At 41.6% G+C, this 20,772-nt stretch overlaps 3 protein-coding genes across 3 annotated transcripts; 2 read left to right on the top strand and 1 right to left on the bottom strand.

The window, feature by feature from the left end:
• Positions 1 to 341: 341 nt before the first annotated feature.
• On the bottom strand, positions 342 to 20,483 carry rb1 (retinoblastoma 1). Its single transcript, XM_044041801.1, has 27 exons — positions 20,209 to 20,483; positions 18,361 to 18,481; positions 17,489 to 17,592; positions 16,606 to 16,740; positions 16,475 to 16,513; positions 16,288 to 16,337; positions 15,974 to 16,084; positions 15,676 to 15,821; positions 15,507 to 15,584; positions 14,395 to 14,504; positions 14,217 to 14,294; positions 13,868 to 13,955; positions 13,646 to 13,762; positions 13,499 to 13,555; positions 13,065 to 13,096; positions 12,845 to 12,921; positions 12,494 to 12,714; positions 3,979 to 4,094; positions 2,948 to 3,102; positions 2,719 to 2,864; positions 2,515 to 2,619; positions 2,295 to 2,408; positions 2,052 to 2,200; positions 1,937 to 1,967; positions 1,676 to 1,818; positions 1,539 to 1,585; positions 342 to 1,378 (listed from the first exon to the last, which is right to left on the bottom strand). The coding sequence occupies exons 1-27, from the start codon at positions 20,316 to 20,318 to the stop codon at positions 1,314 to 1,316; spliced, it is 2,745 nt and encodes a 914-aa protein (XP_043897736.1). The 5' UTR covers positions 20,319 to 20,483; the 3' UTR covers positions 342 to 1,313.
• On the top strand, positions 5,714 to 7,838 carry LOC122779445 (lysophosphatidic acid receptor 6-like). The gene has a single exon (XM_044041802.1). The coding sequence runs from the start codon at positions 6,189 to 6,191 to the stop codon at positions 7,296 to 7,298; it is 1,110 nt and encodes a 369-aa protein (XP_043897737.1). The 5' UTR covers positions 5,714 to 6,188; the 3' UTR covers positions 7,299 to 7,838.
• LOC122779446 (lysophosphatidic acid receptor 6-like) lies at positions 9,529 to 11,552 on the top strand. Its single transcript, XM_044041803.1, has 2 exons — positions 9,529 to 9,585; positions 10,457 to 11,552. Exon 2 carries the CDS (start codon positions 10,553 to 10,555, stop codon positions 11,549 to 11,551), a length of 999 nt encoding a protein of 332 aa, XP_043897738.1. The 5' UTR covers positions 9,529 to 9,585; positions 10,457 to 10,552; the 3' UTR covers position 11,552.
• Positions 20,484 to 20,772: the final 289 nt, after the last annotated feature.

The raw sequence follows: 20,772 nt of genomic DNA, 5'->3' as shown, positions 1-20,772 counted from the left end.
TAGTCTGGTTTGACTTTGTGGTTCATTTACTGTCAAATGATCAAATGTTCTCATCTTCAAGAGAACAGTTTTATCCCTCAGTAGACCCCATCTTATCCATTTATTAACCTTCTGCTGGTGAATTTATGGGAGAATCGGTCATTTTAGATGGACTGTATAACATTATTACAGAAAGTGACTGCCTGCAAAATGTCACTTCAATGTTCACGACAGCACAGATTCTAATTTATTTATCATTGTGTAGAGTTCAACATACTGTTGTCCAGCAGAGGGAGCTCAAGGGCTGCAAAAAGAAAAAGTACAAAGCCTGTTTTATATTTGCAAAAGAAATATTTACTACATAGAGGAAGTACTTCAATAAAGTACAATATTAACATTTATTTTACAAAACGCTGACATTTCCAGTAATATTGTACCAGGGTGTGGAGCATACATGGTGTGTACTCGCCGCACACACATTGTTTTCCTTCTTTCACAGAATATTTCTCTTCTATTTTTCAAAAATTAAAATCATCAATCATACACACGTGTAGAAAAAAAACACGCAACTGAGCAAAACGTATATATATATATAAAAAAAATCTTTAGCAGAAATGAAAGGAAGCATTCACATTTGGTTAATAAGATTTGTGTCTTTTTAAACCACTCATTTTTCAAGCAAACATTACTAAGAAACTATGTTATAAACATTTCCTGAAACGTTTTTGAAAACTACTGTACAATTAATTTTGGTCGAGTGCAAATTACACAGTGATATTTGATTGTTTTATAACTTGTCACGTCATAGCACAAACTCAACTTTCCCAGGTTTGAATAAAAGACCAATTCAAATGTAAATGGACAGATTCCAATCCGTTGCTGACCTTACGCCCTCACTCTTCTGTGGAAGGTAATCATGATTCAACACTTGAAATTGTTGAAGTATAAAAATGTGAAGTGACCTAACGCTTCCAACTGTAGTAGAAAAAAACCAATGTTAACATTGATAACAAACTGCGATAGCTCACAACGTCCAAAAACTTAATATCACTCTTAAAACCAAACACGCATAATCTCCAACAAGTCAAATTTAAATCATTCCTATCATTATTCAGTTACAACAGTTAAAGTACCGACAGCAACAAAAATAGAACGCCAAACGCCTCCATATTCACATACTACTCCTCAAAACACAAAGTTAAATACTAAAACTAAAATGCCTTGCTAAATGTACAGAGAAACCAATGCTTCGCTTTGTGTGGGAATGAACGAAAAGGTTGTGTTCACGCCGTGACAAACAGTGCAGGTGAGTTCAGTAGGGTTTTTTCTTAGAGTCACTCCTTCCTCGCCTCCGCGTCCTCCTTCAGCTTCTGCTCCTGCATGCGACTTCGAGTGGAGCCTGGATATAAAACAAAGTCAGACGTGGACGAGCAGATGTAGAGACTCGCCTCTTGATTGACATTTTAAATGTTAGGAAACAGAGGCTGAGGACATGGGGAAAAGAACACTTTTGGCGGAGAGGAGAAATGTAAATTGAGAAAAGGGAAGTGAATACTTACTCATCTCTGCAAGCTTCTGTATCAGAGTAGAATCTCTACCAGATTTACTGTAAATTCAAAACAGCAACGTGAGCTACAAAAAAAAAACACCCCACACAATACAATACCAAGCAAATATAAGAGCGTTTGTGACCCACCTTCCGTCCGCTTCGTCCTGTCCATCCACGTCGAATCGTAACCTCTTCAGAGGCTTTGGAGCAGAGCTGAGATCCAGAGTCCGCTTAAAGGAGCGCTCACTGCTATTCACCATCTGGTTGATCTCCCGGAATCGACTAGACCGCTGCACAGAGACAAATGTTTGAGGTGAGGGAGGGGGGGGAGAGAGATTACACTCAAACCTGCTGTTAAACGTAGATGTTCCTTTATTATGCTACAGCGCAAACAAAACAGACACATACCCCAAAAGATTCACCTATCGACACCAGCATTCTGTAAAAGGTGGAACAACAAGAAAACATAAGACAAAAGAGTATAGAACGATAAATCAAACTGCTGTGAATGAAAAGACCTGACCTGGAGCGAGGGGTCATGATACCCGGGGACATGCGGGGGTTTTTCAGAGGTGAGATGTACACGTTGTTGCTGCCAGGCACACGCAGGGGAGAATTTGGGAATTTGTAGGGGCTGCGTGGGATTTGTGGGATTGGAGAGAGGGTCGGTGGCTAAAAAAAACAAAAACAGAAACAATAAGAGAGTGTATTATTGGGTATTGTATTAAAATAATAAGTATTATAAACAGACAGGAAACAGTCTCACCCTGGGAGATGCATACTGCAGGATGTTGGTTTTCAGCCTCTGCATGAAGACTTGGTTGTAGAAGACAATGATGGAGTCGTAGTGGGCCTCAGTGATCAACACGTGCTTAAAGGTCTGCATCAAGAGACAAATCAATGCATGAGCAACCTTTGGTACGGCCCCTTTAATGTGCAATGTCACTACACCAAATAAAAAGGTCAGATGTTGGATGGTTGCGTACCTCCTGGTTGGTGTTGGGCATATTCTTGTATTCAGTGACGATGGTCTTGAAGCGAAGGTCGACACTCTTCACTTTGCATATGGCGTACATGGCGGACATCATCAACTGCAGGAGGCAACGAAAAGGAGTTTTATATGAAAACAATTTGGAGGCGAGAGGACACGAGAGAAAGCGATCATGTGCGCGGCATCTCGGCGGCTTAACCTGGTCAAGGTGACGGTCTCTCATTAGCTCGTATTCATGCTGCAGTGTGTGCTGGAAAAGTGTCCATATAATGGGCTCCAGTTCAGGGTGAGAGGACAGCAGGTAGGTGCAGAGTTTCTCCAGCCTTGTGTAGGCCAGGCGGTACACTACACAGACGGGAAGGATGGACACAGTTGGACACAAAGAGCAACAAAGAGGATGACAGTGCATGAGATAAACCGCAACATACACTTCTTATAGAAGAGGCTGAGAGAGTTGGACTTTGGCTGTCGAGGAGTCTGATTGGCCGGCTGGTTTGGAGCCTGAGTGGACGCTTGAGAGTTGGCTGGGGCTGGAGACTCAGGAGGCAAGACGCGATGACCCGGACGCACAGGAGACAGGTATCTGCAGGACAGAGAAACTCAGTTACACAAACATCATTTCCATTAAACATCAGGCAAAAAGGTGCGGTACACCTGACGTATATGAACTTAGAAGAACACATCAACACAGCTAATGTTTAATCCTTAAATGTAAAAGTTAACATGAGACAAGAGGGTCTCTTGGACACATGACAGGTCAGACCATACGCTTTACAATAGGCATCCTGTATAAGACGGGAAACTTGAGGGTCCGTCCTGGATATGGTGTGTTAGGAAGTATAGAAGTCTTTTGTTTGACTAAATGGTGGTATTGTCCAATATAAAGATCATGGGACAGTATGGTATATGCGGACCCGACTTGTTTTTCAAGTACGTTGCACCGTGGAAACACGAGAAAGGCGGGGGTCGGAATGTTCGGCACTCTCTGACCCGTTTCCCTCCCACCTTGTGCCGTCATGCAGCCATGTGCATAACGCCCTCATCATATCACAGAGGCACAACAAAGCGTATGTAACGTAGTCCAGTACTTGACTTTTAAAGTCAGTTAAAACGTTAAACTACAGATTGTAAATTAAAAAGCGACTGGGTAGAACAGCCATCATAACACATCAGCATTAGCTGTTACAGACATCAGTGATGACGAGTGGCTCACAAGTATTTCATGTTGGAACATGACACTCGTTTAACCCTTCTGTTACCGTCGGTGACAGGATTTGGCATGCATGCTTCTGTCCCACGTTTGTGACGTCAGCTTCTCAGTACTGTCATCCCTAAGCGGTTGAATAACTGCCAGACATTCTAAGCGCTCACTCGTCTACAACCATAAAATCAAAAATAAATCCAGGTGGCCTGAATATCATGACGGTCACAAGGGGTCACTGGTCAGTGAAGGACTCACAGGTCAGCTGCTGTGTGGTTGTGCTGCAGTGGTTGACTGAAACTGGCCGGGGTCTCCACCTGCTCCACAGCGCCGCCTTCATGCTCCTGTTTCAACAGCTCGAACAGCGGGGAGTCCTGTGGACAAAACACAGCGGGATGAGGATTACATTCAGATCCATAGTGCTGTTGTTGACTGTAAACAAGGGCATTGCAACAGGGGAGCGCGGGGAAACTACTGGGACACAAGCCTGAGGTGGTGAAAGGATTGATCACACTCTTTTACCAACGTCTTTCTTGTGGTTTTCTTAATGTATGAACCATAAAGAGAACTTCAGCTTCAGGGAATCCAAAAAAAAAGGAAAATTCAGTGTCAAAGTCGACATACAGAGACTCATCAAATGTATTTATTGTAGAGCAGAAACAATTAATCGATTACTAAATGAAACGACAACTATTTTGATAATCGGTTTGAAGCTTTTTTCATGATTAAAACAAGATTTTCGATTGTTTAAGCTTCTTAAACGTGAATATTTACTTCATTTTGGTTTGTGGCCAAAACATCATCATTTCCAGGTTTCACGAACACCGATCAACATTTTTTAAGGTTTTCTGATATTTTATGGACCAAACGATTAATCGATTAAATAATCGACAGATTAATAAATGATCAGTTCTAATTGACATTCCACGCTTTAGCAGTTTGTTCAAGACATGTTAATGTTGTGACGCTGTTTCACTGTTGGTTTAGGACATCACTTTTGTGTCGATCATACACATGTCCATCTTTCATTTTTTGCAAACTCTTACTGTCGCTATGTCTTAGTGCCGTCATTGATGATTACTGTTTATGGCTGCTGACTTTTCCAGCAAAGATGTAGTTTCCCGCTCCCTGCCCCGAGGACAACCGATGAAAATGAGCTTACAGCTAATTGTGTCCCAATGTCAGCTAAACTTGAATGAATCAATGAATGAATATGACTTTGGCTCCTCTACATTGCATTTCAAAATCAATATGATCTGAAAAGACACAATTATTCAAAAACCTTTTTATCTTTTTCATTAGAAAAAATGCCCATTAGTGTTTCCCAAAGATCACGATCACTTCTTATTTGTCACTTATCTTTGATTCTGAAGAGGTCTCACGAAAAAAGTTGGACAAAAGACAACCAGGGACTTTAATCTGCTAACCTACTTTACATTTCTAACATAAACATGACTGTAAACAAAGATGAACCGATTATTAACCTTATCCTTATTGGATGATGACTCACTGAGAGGTCTCATATGAAACCACATGACGATTTTACTAACAAATAAACAGAGACATGCAGGTAAAAGTCCACGCACATATCAGTATATCACACATAGAGAGACGAAACAAAAATCCTAGGTGAGATCATACAGGGAAGTGGGTGTGGCCACGACTCAGCAGTTTACGCAGCAGCAGCAGCAGCAGGTCGAGACCTGTTCTGACATTCTTGATTTCATACGTGCCACACCCGGCTGACGCCACTGACACGTTTCAAAACAGCACGTCCAAATGTACCTGTTTTTATATATAATATATATATATATATAAATAATAAAATGTAGCATGATCCAAGCATACAACGACAACCGGAGACAGAAATCATGACGCACAACCAACATTTGACACACTCTCGCTATTCAAACTGCAGGAATATGAAAGAACAAAGCAGTGATGGGAGGACTTTGCTCCCGTGGAGGCTCCTCCCTCTGTCTCAACAGTCCAGTGTGAGTGTGAGTGAGCCTGTCACTTGTGCTGTGTGCGCTATGAGCTGTATGGTTTACAGTCACGCCGACGCGGAGAAACAATCCCCATGCCCTCCAAACGTTTCTGCAGGAAGAGAGCATAGCGAGAGAAGGACACAACCCTAACCCCGGAGTTAAGGAAAGACACGAGATTCTTCTCTCAAAGAGGGGGGGAAAAAACATTTCAACAGCGGAAGACAACTGAAAATGAGAAATACTGGAATTGCAGGACGACTGGCACATCAAAGAAAACTGACGTAACCAACTGTGGATACAAATACAGGTATTTTTAAGGAATTGCCATATGTTTTTCAGCACTTTCTAAAATAAACACAAAGAGACTGAAGTGCTGGGTGCACAAAGTTGGATTAACAAGTTGAATTTCGAATTTTTTTGTTGTTGCCGAGGAGACAATTGAGGACAGTTACACTCTGTAGTCCCGAGCCTGCTCTAAAGATGTATAACAGCACTCCACACACCTCCAACGCCACTAATACAATAAGTGCTACCAACAATTACATGAGCTGTGATAAGAACGATGACTTTAAATACCCCATGTACAGTTCAGTTTTCAGCCTGGTGTTTGCAGTTGGATTTCTCTTCAACCTGATGGCTGTATACATTTTTGGCTGTACATTCAAACAACGAAACGAAACCACGACGTACATGATCAACCTCGTGGTTTCGGACTCCCTCTTCGTTCTCAGTCTGCCTTTTCGGATCGTTTACTTCATTAAACGTGAATGGCTGTTTGGCAGTGTGCTCTGCAAGATCTCCGTGGCCCTCTTCTACACCAACATGTACGGCAGCATCCTCTTCCTCACCTGCATTAGCGTTGACCGTTTCCTGGCCATTGTGCACCCATTCAGATCCCAGGTCATTCGCACTAAGAGGAATGCCAAACTGGCCTGCTGTGTGGTGTGGGTGTTGATTCTTTCTGGGAGCTTACCCACGGGGTTCCTTTTGGACACCACGTCTCCCAAAAATGTCAACTCCTCTGCAAATTTCTGCTTCGAGAACTACTCCAAGAAGCAGTGGAAGTCGGAGCTGTCGAAGGTGGTGGTGTTCATCGAGACTGTGGGCTTCATCCTCCCGCTGCTGGTCAATGTGTTCTGCTCGGTCATGGTGCTACGGACACTGAAGAGACCGCAGACCATTAGCCGCGGGGGGAGCATCAACAAGAAAAAAATCTTGCAGATGATCTTTGTCCATTTATTTATCTTCTGCTTCTGTTTCATCCCCTACAACGTCAATCTGATCTTCTACGCCCTGGTGCGCTCCAACGTCCTGAAAGGATGCTACGTGGAAAACGTGGTCAGAACTATCTACCCCATTGCTCTGTGCATAGCAGTGACCAACTGCTGCTTTGATCCAGTCATATACTACTTCACATCGGAAACCATTCAAAGCTCCATCAAACGCAAGTCCACGGTATGGCACAACGGCGCGAGGCTCTTTGACAGACTGCAGATGGACAGTCCACAGAGTAGTCCAATTACAACTCCAAAAAACCTCACCATGACTAGTCTGAGATCAAGAATACTTGGCAGTGAGTCGACAGTCTAATGAACACCATGAACTACCGAATTAAGATTACTGCTGGTAAAACTGTGACGGACGTTGGTGGAAACAGAGTGGTCTTTAATATCACGACAACCCAGTAACGGCTGCTCATGAGGAGTCACTCTGTCAGCATCTACTGGAAACCAAAGAGAGACTTCTGACGCTAATCACTATTTAAGCAATTCCTCTTATAAAGGAGACATTTCACAGTGCATTGATAAATGATGAGTTATGATTTTGTAGTGTACATTAGGGACTGACAAGTGTGTAAGTCTTGTCACATGTAAGTCTTGTTATTTGCATGGCGCAGCTTTTCCACATTAGACTTTGTTTTTGTGGTTTTATTCCTCGGAGAAGATTTTCTTTTTTTGGTAAATTCTTCTTAACCAATGAAAAACCAGTATTACAACTTTCTATATGTACTGTGCATTTTTTTTTTTTACATATTTGTGGCCTCAATAGGGCTTTTAAGCACTTTAAATAACAGCTTGTTTTGTAAGAGCGTACGTTTTATATGACAGAAAATAAACATGATTATCTTCAGATTCACTACTTATTTGGAATTATGTGGTGTGGTGCAACATCTGACAGAAGGAAGTTTCAATAATCTGTGCTGTGTTATCGAGCAGTGATGATAAAGGTACTAACGACGCACCTACACTTACTGAGATTGGCCAATACAGTGCACGCACAATGACTCAATACATTTCAAATACGTTTTACAGGTGTGGTCAATAATAGACAGCCGTGTTGAACCTGGCAACAGTGCACAATCAAAGCCACTAATCTGAAAAGGAGAACTCATGAAAACAAATAGATCTACCGTGATGCTGTTTTGCATACACAACATACATTTTTTGCAAATTAAATGAAAGCGTGATGCAAAACAGGGAATTTTCAGCCAGTACATTATGCAAAAAGTATACTGGCTAAAGTACAACAACAGCTAAGACGTGGAAGGAACATTGTGTGGCTTGAATGCAGCTTGTATTTTCTTGTAAAAGCCAGAAGCTGCAAGACGGAGCCAACACTGCATTCCACCCGAGTCTTGGCCCGAGGGTCTGCACTGACGAGGGAAGTCTCATCATCACTGCGCACTATCGGGAAAGATTGTGAAACATAAGAAGACGAGCAACGACATGCCTTCTGAGGGAGAAGCACGATTACAAAAAGGACAGCACAGACGTAGTTGCTGCAAATGTCAGTCAGACCCGGAGAACATTACAGAACCTCAGCTCAAAACTAGAGAGATAAATAAAGCAGTTTAAAACGTATGGTGTTATTTTGTCACACTCAGCACAAATATCTGTTGTGGACTAGAATGAAAAAGTAGTTTAGATTCAAGGTTGTTGTATTTATTAAATACACTTATGTTCCAGTAGTTGCATATTATCTGCATGTATGTTTTTAACTCAAAACCGGTTATTTTGCATTTTTGTGTTACTTATTTATCCAATTCATCAAATTGGTCTTGCTAAGTTGTCATATTTGCTAGAGTAGGCATACAGTATATTCTCTTATATATATATTCTAGTTCAGTTTACTCATCTGACTGTGGTGTGTGCAAATGTCCTGTGAATACCACACGCAACGACAAATGTTTTTGAATCGCACGACTTGAACTTCTTAGACAAACATGTTGTGCCTTTCTCAGTCTCAGATACATGGCTGTGTGTTTGCGGCGCCTTCGTTCAGTGAACAACTGCTCGATGTTCGTCTGTCAAATCCAGTTAATGATCAACTACAAGCAGTCAGTAGCTTTATAACAAGTGGCCATAAACATGATGCCCACTGTCAACACAAGGGATGTATCCGTGCAGGATTGGAAGGCTGTTCATTAAAAATTAATTTTTTTAACCACTAAAAATGTGGATAACTGCAGCTAGAAGATTTGAGAGGAAACTTATCTTGGTAAGATTATCATGTTAATGTTTGAATTGAAAAGTTTCTATTCTAAGGAAAAATGGAGAGTGCCGCGTTACCCAATTTATTTTTGCGTTAATATTATTTATTATCAAAAGCAACGGTACCAATGCAAGAGAAGAGTATTTCTTCTCCAAAACCCACGACTAAGACACTGCAATAAAACACAGACCATGGGCTTAATGAGCTGCTGTACTCCTAGTGTGTGAGTGTGTGTGTGTGTGTGTGTGTAAGAAAGGGAGGGATAGAGCAGAAGACGGGGAGAGAGGGTGTGACCTTCATGTGTCCAGTCACAGCATCACTGAAGCACCTGCTAACTGGGAAAATCATGACCGTACCATCACGGCACTGAAGAGATCTGCGACTGGTGAGTGATCAAGTTTTATCTGTTCAAAGTTCTCCTCCTGAAGAATGTACATTATTGGATTACGATGTGTCATTTCTATCAGATTGTTAAGGTTTGGTGGCGATTTCCAAATAGGTCCAAAGCTTCATTTAAGACTATGTTTTGTATGTGACTGTATTATTATTATTATTTGTTTGGATTTCACAACCAAATAAGCAAATAAAAGATGAAATGTGATCAACTCAAGCTAATTTCACCAGCTACTGGATAATAATATAGCAATAAAATTACCATTGTGACACATCTTGAAGCACATGAAAATGATAAATAAATGAATTACAGTATCAGGGGTTTATTATAAGAGCAGGAGCTCTCCTTTCCTCAGTCACTGCTCCTGACTCCTGAAGTTAAAGTCATGATTTGAAGATGTGAAATCAAACATCAAAGTCCTAGGGACTTGATCACAACAAAATGTAATGTATTAGAAAAGAGAGCTGACAATAAGACCCACTCTAATACTGAATGAAAGATGATCAAGTTGATTTCTGCCATCAAAAACAGCCTCAAAACGACTGGAAAATGTTAAAATGAGCCCCTCTGGCAAATATTTATGAGCTTAGTTAAATGTGTTATTACTACCGGGCAGTAGTACGTCACTGTGAGGGGTTTCGTTGAGTGTATTTTACCACTCTGCATGTAATAGAACCAATGTTTGCTTGTTTTATTGGAGCAGGAAATAGCAACTAAAACTTTATTGACACAAGTCAACTGTCATCTTATATGACATTAATTCAGCTCCGTTGGCTGTCGCTGCTCATTCGCCTCTGCAAATTTACAGTCCATAAAACAGGGACACATTTTGAGTCAATAAATGTTTTTTCCGCTCCTTCAGACACCGCTGGAGAAGACCCTGCGACCTTTTCTGTTCTTCAGATGTGAGAGCGACACCGTGATTTTCCAGTGTTGAGGCAGCAAATCATTGAGGGACATGGAGCTGTGGAATATGACTGACGAACCAGCCAAGCCATTCTCACCCTTGACCAACTGCACGGTGGACACAAGCTACCGATTCACCTTCTATCAAGTGTCCTACAGCGTCATCTTCCTGCTGGGCTTGGCCACCAACGGCCTGGCGTTGCATAGACTGTGTTCATCACCGTGCACCATCAACAGCACAGCCATATACATGGTCAGCCTGTCAGCTGCTGACTTGTTCTTTGTGATCTCACTGCCTCTGAGGATCTACTTCTACTACCAAAAGGCTCAAACCTTGTCCCCCAACACAGGAGTGATGTCCAGGTGGACACCCGGTGCGACGTACTGCCACTTAACTTTTACCCTCAAATACATCAGCCTCTACGGGGGCATCTTCTTCCTGGTGTGCATCGCTGTGGACCGTTACTTTGCTGTGGTGCACCCTCTGGGGTCAACGCTGCGCAGGCTGCGTGTCGCACAGCTGGTGAGTGGGGGCCTGTGGTGCCTCGTGCTCACACTCAGTGTGAGTTTGCCTCTGCTGCGATCAGCTGCTGCTCACCAGCACCAACCCTGCCTGTTGGACCCATCCTCCCAACACCACCGGACCATCATACTGGCCGCCCTGGGCTTAGTACTGGGCTTGTTTCTGCTTCCCACTGTGCTTCTTCTCTACAGTTACTGCAGAGTGCTGAGCGTCCTTCGCCAGTCAAGACACCGCTCGCGCAGCCAGCAGCGCAGCCGCAAGCACACACTCACAGTCATTTACTGGGTGCTGGGCGTCTTCTTGCTGTGCTTCGTTCCCTATCACATCAACCTGCTGGGATACACGCTCACACATGTGGGGCTGCTCTCCCACTGTGGCCTAGCCAAGGTGACCAAGGCTGTGCATCCTGTGGTTCTGTCACTAGCCAGCTCCAACTGCTGTCTCAACCCACTTATCTACTATTTCTCCAGCAGCCTGGTGCACAGGAAGGCACCTGGTAGTGGTGGTGGTGGCAGTGGCAGCCGTTGATGGGGGGGGGCAGGAAGAAACCTTAAAAAAACCTGTTCAGTGCAGCTTGTTTTGTCCTCACGGGGACAGCCACAACAACAAAGCATCTTATGCAAGTATTTCTGGTTCTACACCATACAACATACCATGCAAAGTAACCATACATCTGAGGACTGCTGTTAGCTGCACCTCAGGCAGCACAGACATGGAGCACAAGGAGCACAACCTCCTGAGAATAAGGTGTTGGTTTGGAAAAACTGATCTATGTCATACAATCACTGAAAAAGTATCATCTAAATTGCACCAATCTGCTTTATTTGTCTTGTTTATAAAGTCTTACTAGTACTTTGTCTATGCAGACGACTCTGCGTGTCGTAAATATAGCATATTATCTTTATTTTGCATGACCTGCTTTGTTCTTTCACACACTCACATCAGCACATAGCAGAGATATTCCACGATGGCTGGTTACTTTGCTCAGGAAATCCTGTCAAAACAACTTTTAAGTGTGCGAAATAGTGAACAACAGTGGTGCTGTTTTTCTGGTGTCCATGACGTAAACACTAAGGAAGGTTTATTGGCAGAAAATGTATTCACTATCCATATGTATGTCTGTATAGTTGCTTTAAAATAAAAAAGTGTTTTGTTTCTATAGCCTGAGAATAAACCTCGGCAGTCATGTGGCAACACACAGCCAGAACAAGCATTTCACATCGAGTGGAAGCTCACTATGCAAATGTGAAGAGCGACAAAGGGAGGTGTCCTCCATTTGCTATAATCTGCAGTCTCATTCTTACACACTTGACCTCAATTTACTCCAACATTATGGAACCATATCTTAATATTTACTGTATGTTATATGTTACATAATATCCAAATAAGAGCTTTGTTAAAATGGGCCAATAAATGCAATAAAAGGTGAAAATTAAGTGTGGCGTAGTAGTGATGTGAGCTCAAACTGACCGTCCTCCACGCAATCCTCTCCATGATGAGGTTTTCACAGGTCTCCAGATGTTTGACAGTGTCTTTGCTCAGCGTGGGGTCGGCCTTGATGAAGCTCTCGATGACTTTGTAGAAGTCAAAGGCGGCAAGGTTGAACACATGCAGTATCCAGGGGAAACACACGTCCGTCTCAGCCGAGTCCCCAGCGGCGTGGTTGTATCCTCCAGTCTTAAAACTGCTCTCTGATCAAGAGGAACAGAAAACAGAAAACACAACTTGTGAGACATCTTTAAGCAGTTTTTCTAATGGAAAACGGCAGCCAGGGGTAAACAATGTCGATCGATGTGAATTTGTAAGCAAATGGCAACACACCTCCGTATGTTGCCATGACGACCTCCAAAGCACAGGCCAAGAGTGATGTGTGGAACGTGGCGTCGTTGAGGAGTTTACTAGAATTGCAAGTGAACAAATTATTTCAGAATACACCCTAGAACAACAAAAACGTCAAGGCTTACTTTATGACTAAAAAAGTGAATATAGCTCAACTTTGACAAGCTTTATAATTATCTAGTGATTTATTTTAAAAACATACCTGAAATTTTGCACAGACAGACGCTTTTCTTCCTACAAAGTAAAAAAAAGTTTTATTATCACTGAGAGAAAAAAACAACAATAAATGCAAATGACACTGTGTAGTGTTTTGTGAGTTAAGACACCTTCCAGTTTGGGGGGCGGGACTAGATAAGCTTTTGCTTCTCCGACTTTCCCTTTCGTTTATGTGTACACTAAGATGATGTGTGATGATGATTGATCTAACTTACATGACCGAAATAAACATATAAATAAATAAATAACATATGTATAATAATTAAACTATAGTTTTCTGAAAGTCTTTTCTGTGGGCAAACCTGACATTTGCTAAATATCAATTCACTTCAAACCCGGTGAAAAAAAAAGCATAACAAATACAAAATGATTGAATACAACGGAATAAATGAATAATAGTGTAAAAACAAGTCACTGTACCGATTTCAGCATCGCCTCCATGATTTTATAATACAGTCTCACTCCCAGGGCAAATCTCTGAAAGACAAAAGAACAATGCAAGTTGAACATTGTTGTGTGTGTGTTCGCCTCAATGTTCATGTTCTCCTTCTGAGCATCTATCCCTACCTGCTTCCCAAGTATTAAACAGCGTGGGCCGACTGCTTGGCCAAATCTTTGACTGAACAACTGTTCCAGTGTCTCCAAGCGCGTCAGCATGTTCTGCGTCGGGTCCACGGTGCAATTCTGACCACACGGGAGAAGAAAATGGGAAATGTGTCAATTAAGGGTAAGAATTTGTGCAGTTTCACGGGACGTTTTACTTCAACGGAAGCGGTTCTTGGGACGCACTTTGAAATATGTATTCAGGGTGGTGGACGGCTGATCCCCAGAGGAGATGAGATCACCCCTCAACTGCTGAATGGAGGTCATCGCAGCTCTGATAAGACAAAATGCAAAAAAGAGTCAATCAAAGTCACAAAGTTTTCTGTGATATTTGTCGCAGTCGGTAGTAAAAAGTAAAGTAAAACTTTGCATTTGTGTTCATTTTCAAATGGGAGATTCTGACTGTGTCAAAAATTCCACTTCTCGTAAATGTTTTTTCGATGCCAGCAGTTTAAATGATTTGACGTAAGCTTCAGTCCCTCTCCCCTCAGTAAATAATAACTGACACAAGGACAGGTGAGTGACGACTGAATACCTGATTGGAGTCTGTGGAGGGATGAGTACGGCGTCGTCATCTGGTGGATGCTTCTTTGGCGTTCTCTCCACCTGTGATCTGAGCGCAAGAGAGGATATTACAACATCTTTCAGGGAAATCTATTAAACGACCCACAAGACAAAGATCAAAACATTGAATAGTGAAGAACAGAAATTACACTTCGACTTTAGGCAGAAGAACAGTCTCGTCTCCATCAAAAAACAGCCGTCCATCGATGTCTCTGCTCTTGAGGTAGTGTTCTTCATATTGTTGGTCAATGTCACTTGCCTATGGTGAAAATTTAAGATTAAATTAAAATCACCATTTCATTTAGAGGTGTAACATTGCGTAACATTTGCTGATCTTTTTTATTGTGTTGATATTATTATTATAATTCTGCCTTTGTTAATGAGACATAATATAACATTACTGCCTTACTGAGGGAGTGTTTGTGTGTATAAACCAACAGCACAGTGGTGGGCGGGCACAAGAAACAGTTCTGTCAAACTGCTGAATGACCACGTTTCTTTGCCAGTATAATCTCACTTTATAAGCACAGCGACGTTGTTGCCTCTGTCTGTCTTGATTTGAAACAAATGACTTCCTGTGTGCAGCAGGATAATGTCTGGGTGACACAAGATCTAAACACAGCCGAACTGAGAAAGACAGAGAGTCGTGTGGCACTGAAAACTGGTTTTAAGACAAACACATTTTGTTTTCCAAAGCATATCCTATATATCAACATTAATCCAAATCCAAAAAAAGTACAAAAGTATAAAAATCTAATGGGTCTATAAATAAAAAGGATATATTACAGTTGCAAATGAGAGCTGAAACACAAGTCAAATTAAAGGTGAGATCAATAAGGTGGATCTTTTATGTTATTTACATAGGTAGACACTTATATACACACACAATATAGAGTGCACCACCTGTTCATTACTGGGGTAATGAACAGGTGGTCGTGAACAGGTAACATTAAAATAAATATGCCCAGCATCTTCTGAGGAGCCTGTCGCTGTCTGCAAACAGTAGCGTCCCGTCTCTGCAATATACCACCATGACACACTACAAAGGATCCCCCGCTTGAGCACACATTTCCCTGACACCATGTATGTGAAAACAAACATGTACGAGCAGCAAAGAGAACGGCCAACAGCTGCCAGACACTCCAGTGTTCAACAGAGGCAACAGTGAGCAGGAAGAGATAACGAATGGAAACGGTGAGGGGAGAGTGAACAGAGTGACATCAAACAGTCGAGCAGGTGTCGCGACAATCACACGACGTACCGGAGGAAAATCTGAAGATCTTGAAAGATCCAATGAATCCAGGAAGGCTGAGAAACTGGTCTGGTACACGTTCTTCACCTGCAAACACATGTCATATACAGGACAAATGAGAGCAAAAGCGCACGGAGGGGAACAGAAATGTGAACTACACGAGGAGGAGAGCGCAAACCTCTTCTGCATTGCATTCATTCTCTTTGCACAAGGTTTCAAGAAGCTGCACCTCCACCTCCGGCTCAGGAGGTCGGGATTTGGCTTTGCTCTGGTTGCGACGAGATGTTCGAGTTGGCTGACTCTGAACTTTACCGATTGCCGATTCTGAGAAAAGCATTTGAGACGGGAGGAAAAACCATCAGAGCCATAAACAATAAGATAAGATGTGCAGATAAGACTCTGCTTTGGGTCACTGGTGATTTGTAAAGTTTAGTCAGTAAACTACAGATGGCTCAGTGAACGAGGGCAACACTTACTGTAAAGAGGCTGCAGAAGGTCTGGAGGGCAGCGCTTGATGAATAACTCCAGTGTACACAGAAGCAGTTGGAATGATATGACCAGGTCATCCTCCATCTGCAACACCCTTCCTGCAGACAGCAGAGATGTAGAAGCACAATCACAACACCATTACCTCAGACCCGTGTGGAAAACGTTTACAGCTGATCAGAGAGGAGGAAGGAAGGATGAAAACGAAGAAGATGGAGCAACGTGAAAAACTATTCCGTACAGTGTGTTAACAGCTTGATCCTCCTTGTTTTTGTTGCTGTAATGTGTTAAAGGCTTAACGTACCTTTGGCCAAAAGAAACATCGTCCAGCAACTCCTCATGATCTCCCTCTCCCTTGAAAATAACAAACTGAACCATTAACCTAGCACTTACATCACACTCAATAATTGAACTCATTAAAATAAAAACACAGAAAAAAGGAATGCGATAAATCCTTTCCCCATTATGTGGCAGATAAGTTTCCAACGTACTTGTCATCTGCAACCAAAGCAAAGATCCTCTTGCATGTCCTGAAACAGAAATATCATGTCGAGTTACAGATTTCCCCATTAACAGTTGGACGTGATTCAAATGCCTGGACTGTTCCGATGTGTTCACTCACTTCTCAAACCTCTGGTAGAGAGCCAGCGTCACGTCATACTTCTTCTCAAGTCGTGTCATCACTGAATCCACCTTGGTGTTTATTGTATCCAAGTTCACGTCCAGCTTCCTGACCAGAGCCATGAACTGCTTTAAACTACAAAAGTAAGCATGCATTCGAGTGAGAGGTGACTTTGCTTGCATAAAAAACGTTAAACAGGGAAAACTGAAAGAAGAAAAATGCAACACATGATGAAGACTTAATTTACACTCATTTTTTGCACAGGGAGTGCCTGATATGTCGTTATAAACAACTAGTCTTTATATTATTTTGTTCTGGCACAATCCTCTGCCTGTTTCATGTCTAGGTGACCATCAACATCAGGGCTGCAACTAGCAATCATTTTCAAAATATATTTAATCGGTCAATTATATTCTTGATTAATCCATTAGTTGTTTGGTCCATAATATGTCAGAAACTGTTGGCAAATGTTGATTGGTGTTAACCAAATGTCAAAACGTCTTAGTTTTGTCCACAAACCAAACTATTCGCATTGAATGAGCTGAACACGTTTTAATTGAATTGAATTATTCAAAAATAAATAAATAAACAGTTGGAGATTAAAAAACTGTTGATCATTGCAGCCCTAATAGAAAAATAGTCAGTTCCTTCTTTAGGATCATAAACTTATAAACTAAAACTATAAACATAAACTATACGCCCAAAAACTTTTGTCAAAGGCCAGGCTTAACTTTTGAAATGATGCTCCTCACAACATGACCTCCTCAGTGTTCAGCTCAAATATACACGATACTTGTACAGGAGGTCTATTTCAAACATGGACAACGCAGTGCAAGCATTTGCACAATGAATGGTTTGCTAATAATACACAGCGGGTACTTACTTTAGAGAGACTGCTTTCAGAACCTGACTTAGAGTGAAACAGGGAACATCCAGGTCTGTCACTGTCACGAACAGACAAGCACCCCACAGCCTTTTCTGACTGTCCTGAAATATCAAGAAAAACACAAACAAAACATGAAGTCTTGATGGAGACCTTGGTGTTTAGAATTAAGATCTGTTATAACAAAGTAACAACAAAAACACATGTTTATCCACCTTTGTTATATGAACAGTTTCATTCTTCTTAAACAGGGTTTCGTGACAACAAGTTTAATCACTAAAACAAATGACAACCTGGACATTTTATCTAACACTGCAGAAAAGCCATAATTACAGCCAAGGCTGGTCAAATCAAAACATGACAAAAGCACAAACACAAAAACAGAGCCACATTTAAAAGTGGACTGATTAAACGTTGACACAGATGTCAAAATGAAATCTATTTTCAAAGATAACATAAGATAACAATAACCCGCGTGAGATGGTGTGAGATAAGAGACATCTTTCTGCTCCATGCATGATCATCTGATATTATTTCCTTAGCAGTGAGAGGGGAAATACCTGAAGGATGTTGGATTGAGAACCATTTCCCTCTACTGTATTTTTGTTGAAGTTGATTTCAACTAATAAACTCAGCTTCTATGTAAAAAAAAAAAAAAGGTCTATAGATGTTATCAACGGTTATTTTACTTTAAGGACAAATCTCAAAAACACTGAAAAAGCAGGCAGGAAATTTGGTGGTTGCTCCATTTCGAGCCATGCTCAAACAAGACATTTTTGTCACTCACTGGGTATTTTCTTTTTGGACAATTCTGTAAAGTCTACAGATGGTACATATACTTTAAAAAAGTGGCAGTAAGAGTGAATACTTACAGAGACTCCATCCATGGACTCTTGAACAGTTTTCCACAGGGACCAGGCACGGTCACACACCACATCTGTGACCTGCAGGCTCTTGCAAAGGGTCACAAACTCTGCATCCTTGTCTCTGTGTCTTGGGAATGGAGACCACACAATTGATCAGTATAATGGAGAAAACTAAAAGTTTCAGAGTCAGGACATCAAAAACAAGCCTCTTGAGAAATATTTCACAAATCCTGGATCACAAATTTAGCCAGGATTTTCCAGTTACTCTGACCCAAGTAAGCCTAGACCCTGTTTCGTAAAGCAGTAGCACACAGGTTGCCATGGAGCTAAACAGCCTTCAGGCCAGGCTAACAAAATCCTGCCGTATTATATGTTCAGATTACACCTCCACTAGTTACTGTTGTTGATTGAATGTAAAATATGCAGCATGTTTCTTCTCCTAAATTAAATCTACCTAATTTTTTGACACAGAACGCAGTGAATTACTCAAACACAGACCTCAAGGTTTTTGTGTGTGTAGATTATTACTTTTTTGGTCATATCATACGGCCTTACTTGACCTATAAGAAAGGCAGGATTGACTGATCTGACTTAGTTAACCTGGCTTTCTCTGTGATAAGCAGATTTCTGTTTATATGGTGTAGGATTTCACCCTGACTGGCAAACTGTCAGATGATGGGAGTGTCGTGTTGGTGTCACAACAGCATCACACCACGTGTAATTAAAAACAAATAAGCATGTGAGCAGGCATGAGCTTTAAAAAAATGTGTCAATGATCGTCAGTGGAAACTGCGAATCATGACAAGTACTTAAGTGTTATTCATTTGCAAAAATGTCAGAAGTCATTTGTCCCAGCGGCTGTGTTTTTATTAGACAAGCTGTAGTTGTCATTAGTAGGGGTGGGTCAAAATATCGATTTGGTGTTATATCGTTGTCCTTACATACTATAATCAATACACTAAATGATGATATTTTAGTTCATAAATGAATGCACAAGTAATTATGAGGGATACGGGCGGAAGTTACTTGGCCATAATAGAAGGAGTTTACATGGGGATAACTGTGGAGAAAGCTACGTTAAGAGATGTCCCAACCACGTTCAATACATAGACAATATGCACTTTATTCTCTATGTTGTGAATAATAGAGAAATCCAGCACTTTTGACTTTCCACAGACATGTTGTTCTCTTCAGTGAGACAGCCATTATGATGCATCAATATATGATTGCAGTGCAATATACTGATTAAGACAGAATCGTTGTACCGTGATGGTATCATGTATTGTGTATCCTATTATATCATATTGTGAGGTACCCTGCAATTCCCCCCTGTATCACGTCCCATGTTATGATTGTTTGGGCTTAGTTTTCAGACAAAAATACAAAGGGCAAAATGGGTCTAATTTGTGCTGGATGAAAAAACATGTTACCAACTATCTATAAATCACCTGAACACGTGATGTAACCTATATGATTGTATTGCAGTATATTGATTATCACAGAATCGTATCGCGTATTCTATCTTCGTGATGTACCCTTAGGACACATGACTCATTGCACATCATCATGATGACATCCACTGTATTTACATTTGTGGTCTTGTGTGTGTGGTGAGCCTCGCGTTGCTAACAAAACTGTCCCTCGGGGACAATAACTATGTTCCCACTCACCGTAGTTTAGTGTGGAGCTGCTAGCATGATTAGTTACAGCTAACAATAGTGGAAAACTAGCAGCGACTAGCGTTAGCTAAACACTGCAACAACTGAATGAGCAGGTTTTCACAGTGAAGTCATATTATACACAGAGGTCAGAGAACAGTATAGCACAAACAAACAAACAAACAAACTGTCTTACTTTTTAGCAGATAAGTCTGGACTCTCCTTCTTGTCCGGAGAGGCTCTCTCTGCACCGGGCTTCAAAGCCTTGTTCTGTGCCGCCACAGAGTTGCGCTTTTTAGGTGGCATCGTGGTTTACGCTTGGCTAACGGCTGAATATAAAAGTTAAAACAATACGACAGTGTGACGACGGCGATAACAATATTGTTTACTACGTTTAAAGCCCACTACACGAGATCCGAAGCAACAATACAACACAGCCTACCCCCGACTTCCTGAAAGTGCGCGCGCTCGATTTGTTTCACGGGTCTGCGCGGCGGGGCGGCGGGGTGGCGGTGTAACAGTGTGGCCTGTGTTGCAGCTGTTGGGTGTCCTCGGTGCTGAAAAGTCCAGCTAATGTTTACACCTTCATTCTTCAACACATTTATGGTGTTTGAACACAGCAGTTTTATCGTCAGTATCATTAAAAAGCCATAGTTTGTGCTAACCAGTTAGGCTGCCGGCGATTACACATAGAACTACAGTGCGGCAAGCTCACTGGAATCACGTGACAAACCGAAAACAAACAAACCCACACTCACGG

Source organism: Solea senegalensis, linkage group LG13 (assembly GCF_019176455.1).
Source record: "Solea senegalensis isolate Sse05_10M linkage group LG13, IFAPA_SoseM_1, whole genome shotgun sequence".
Classification (NCBI taxonomy): domain Eukaryota; kingdom Metazoa; phylum Chordata; class Actinopteri; order Pleuronectiformes; family Soleidae; genus Solea; species Solea senegalensis.
This window is presented reverse-complemented; position numbering and strand designations above follow the sequence as displayed.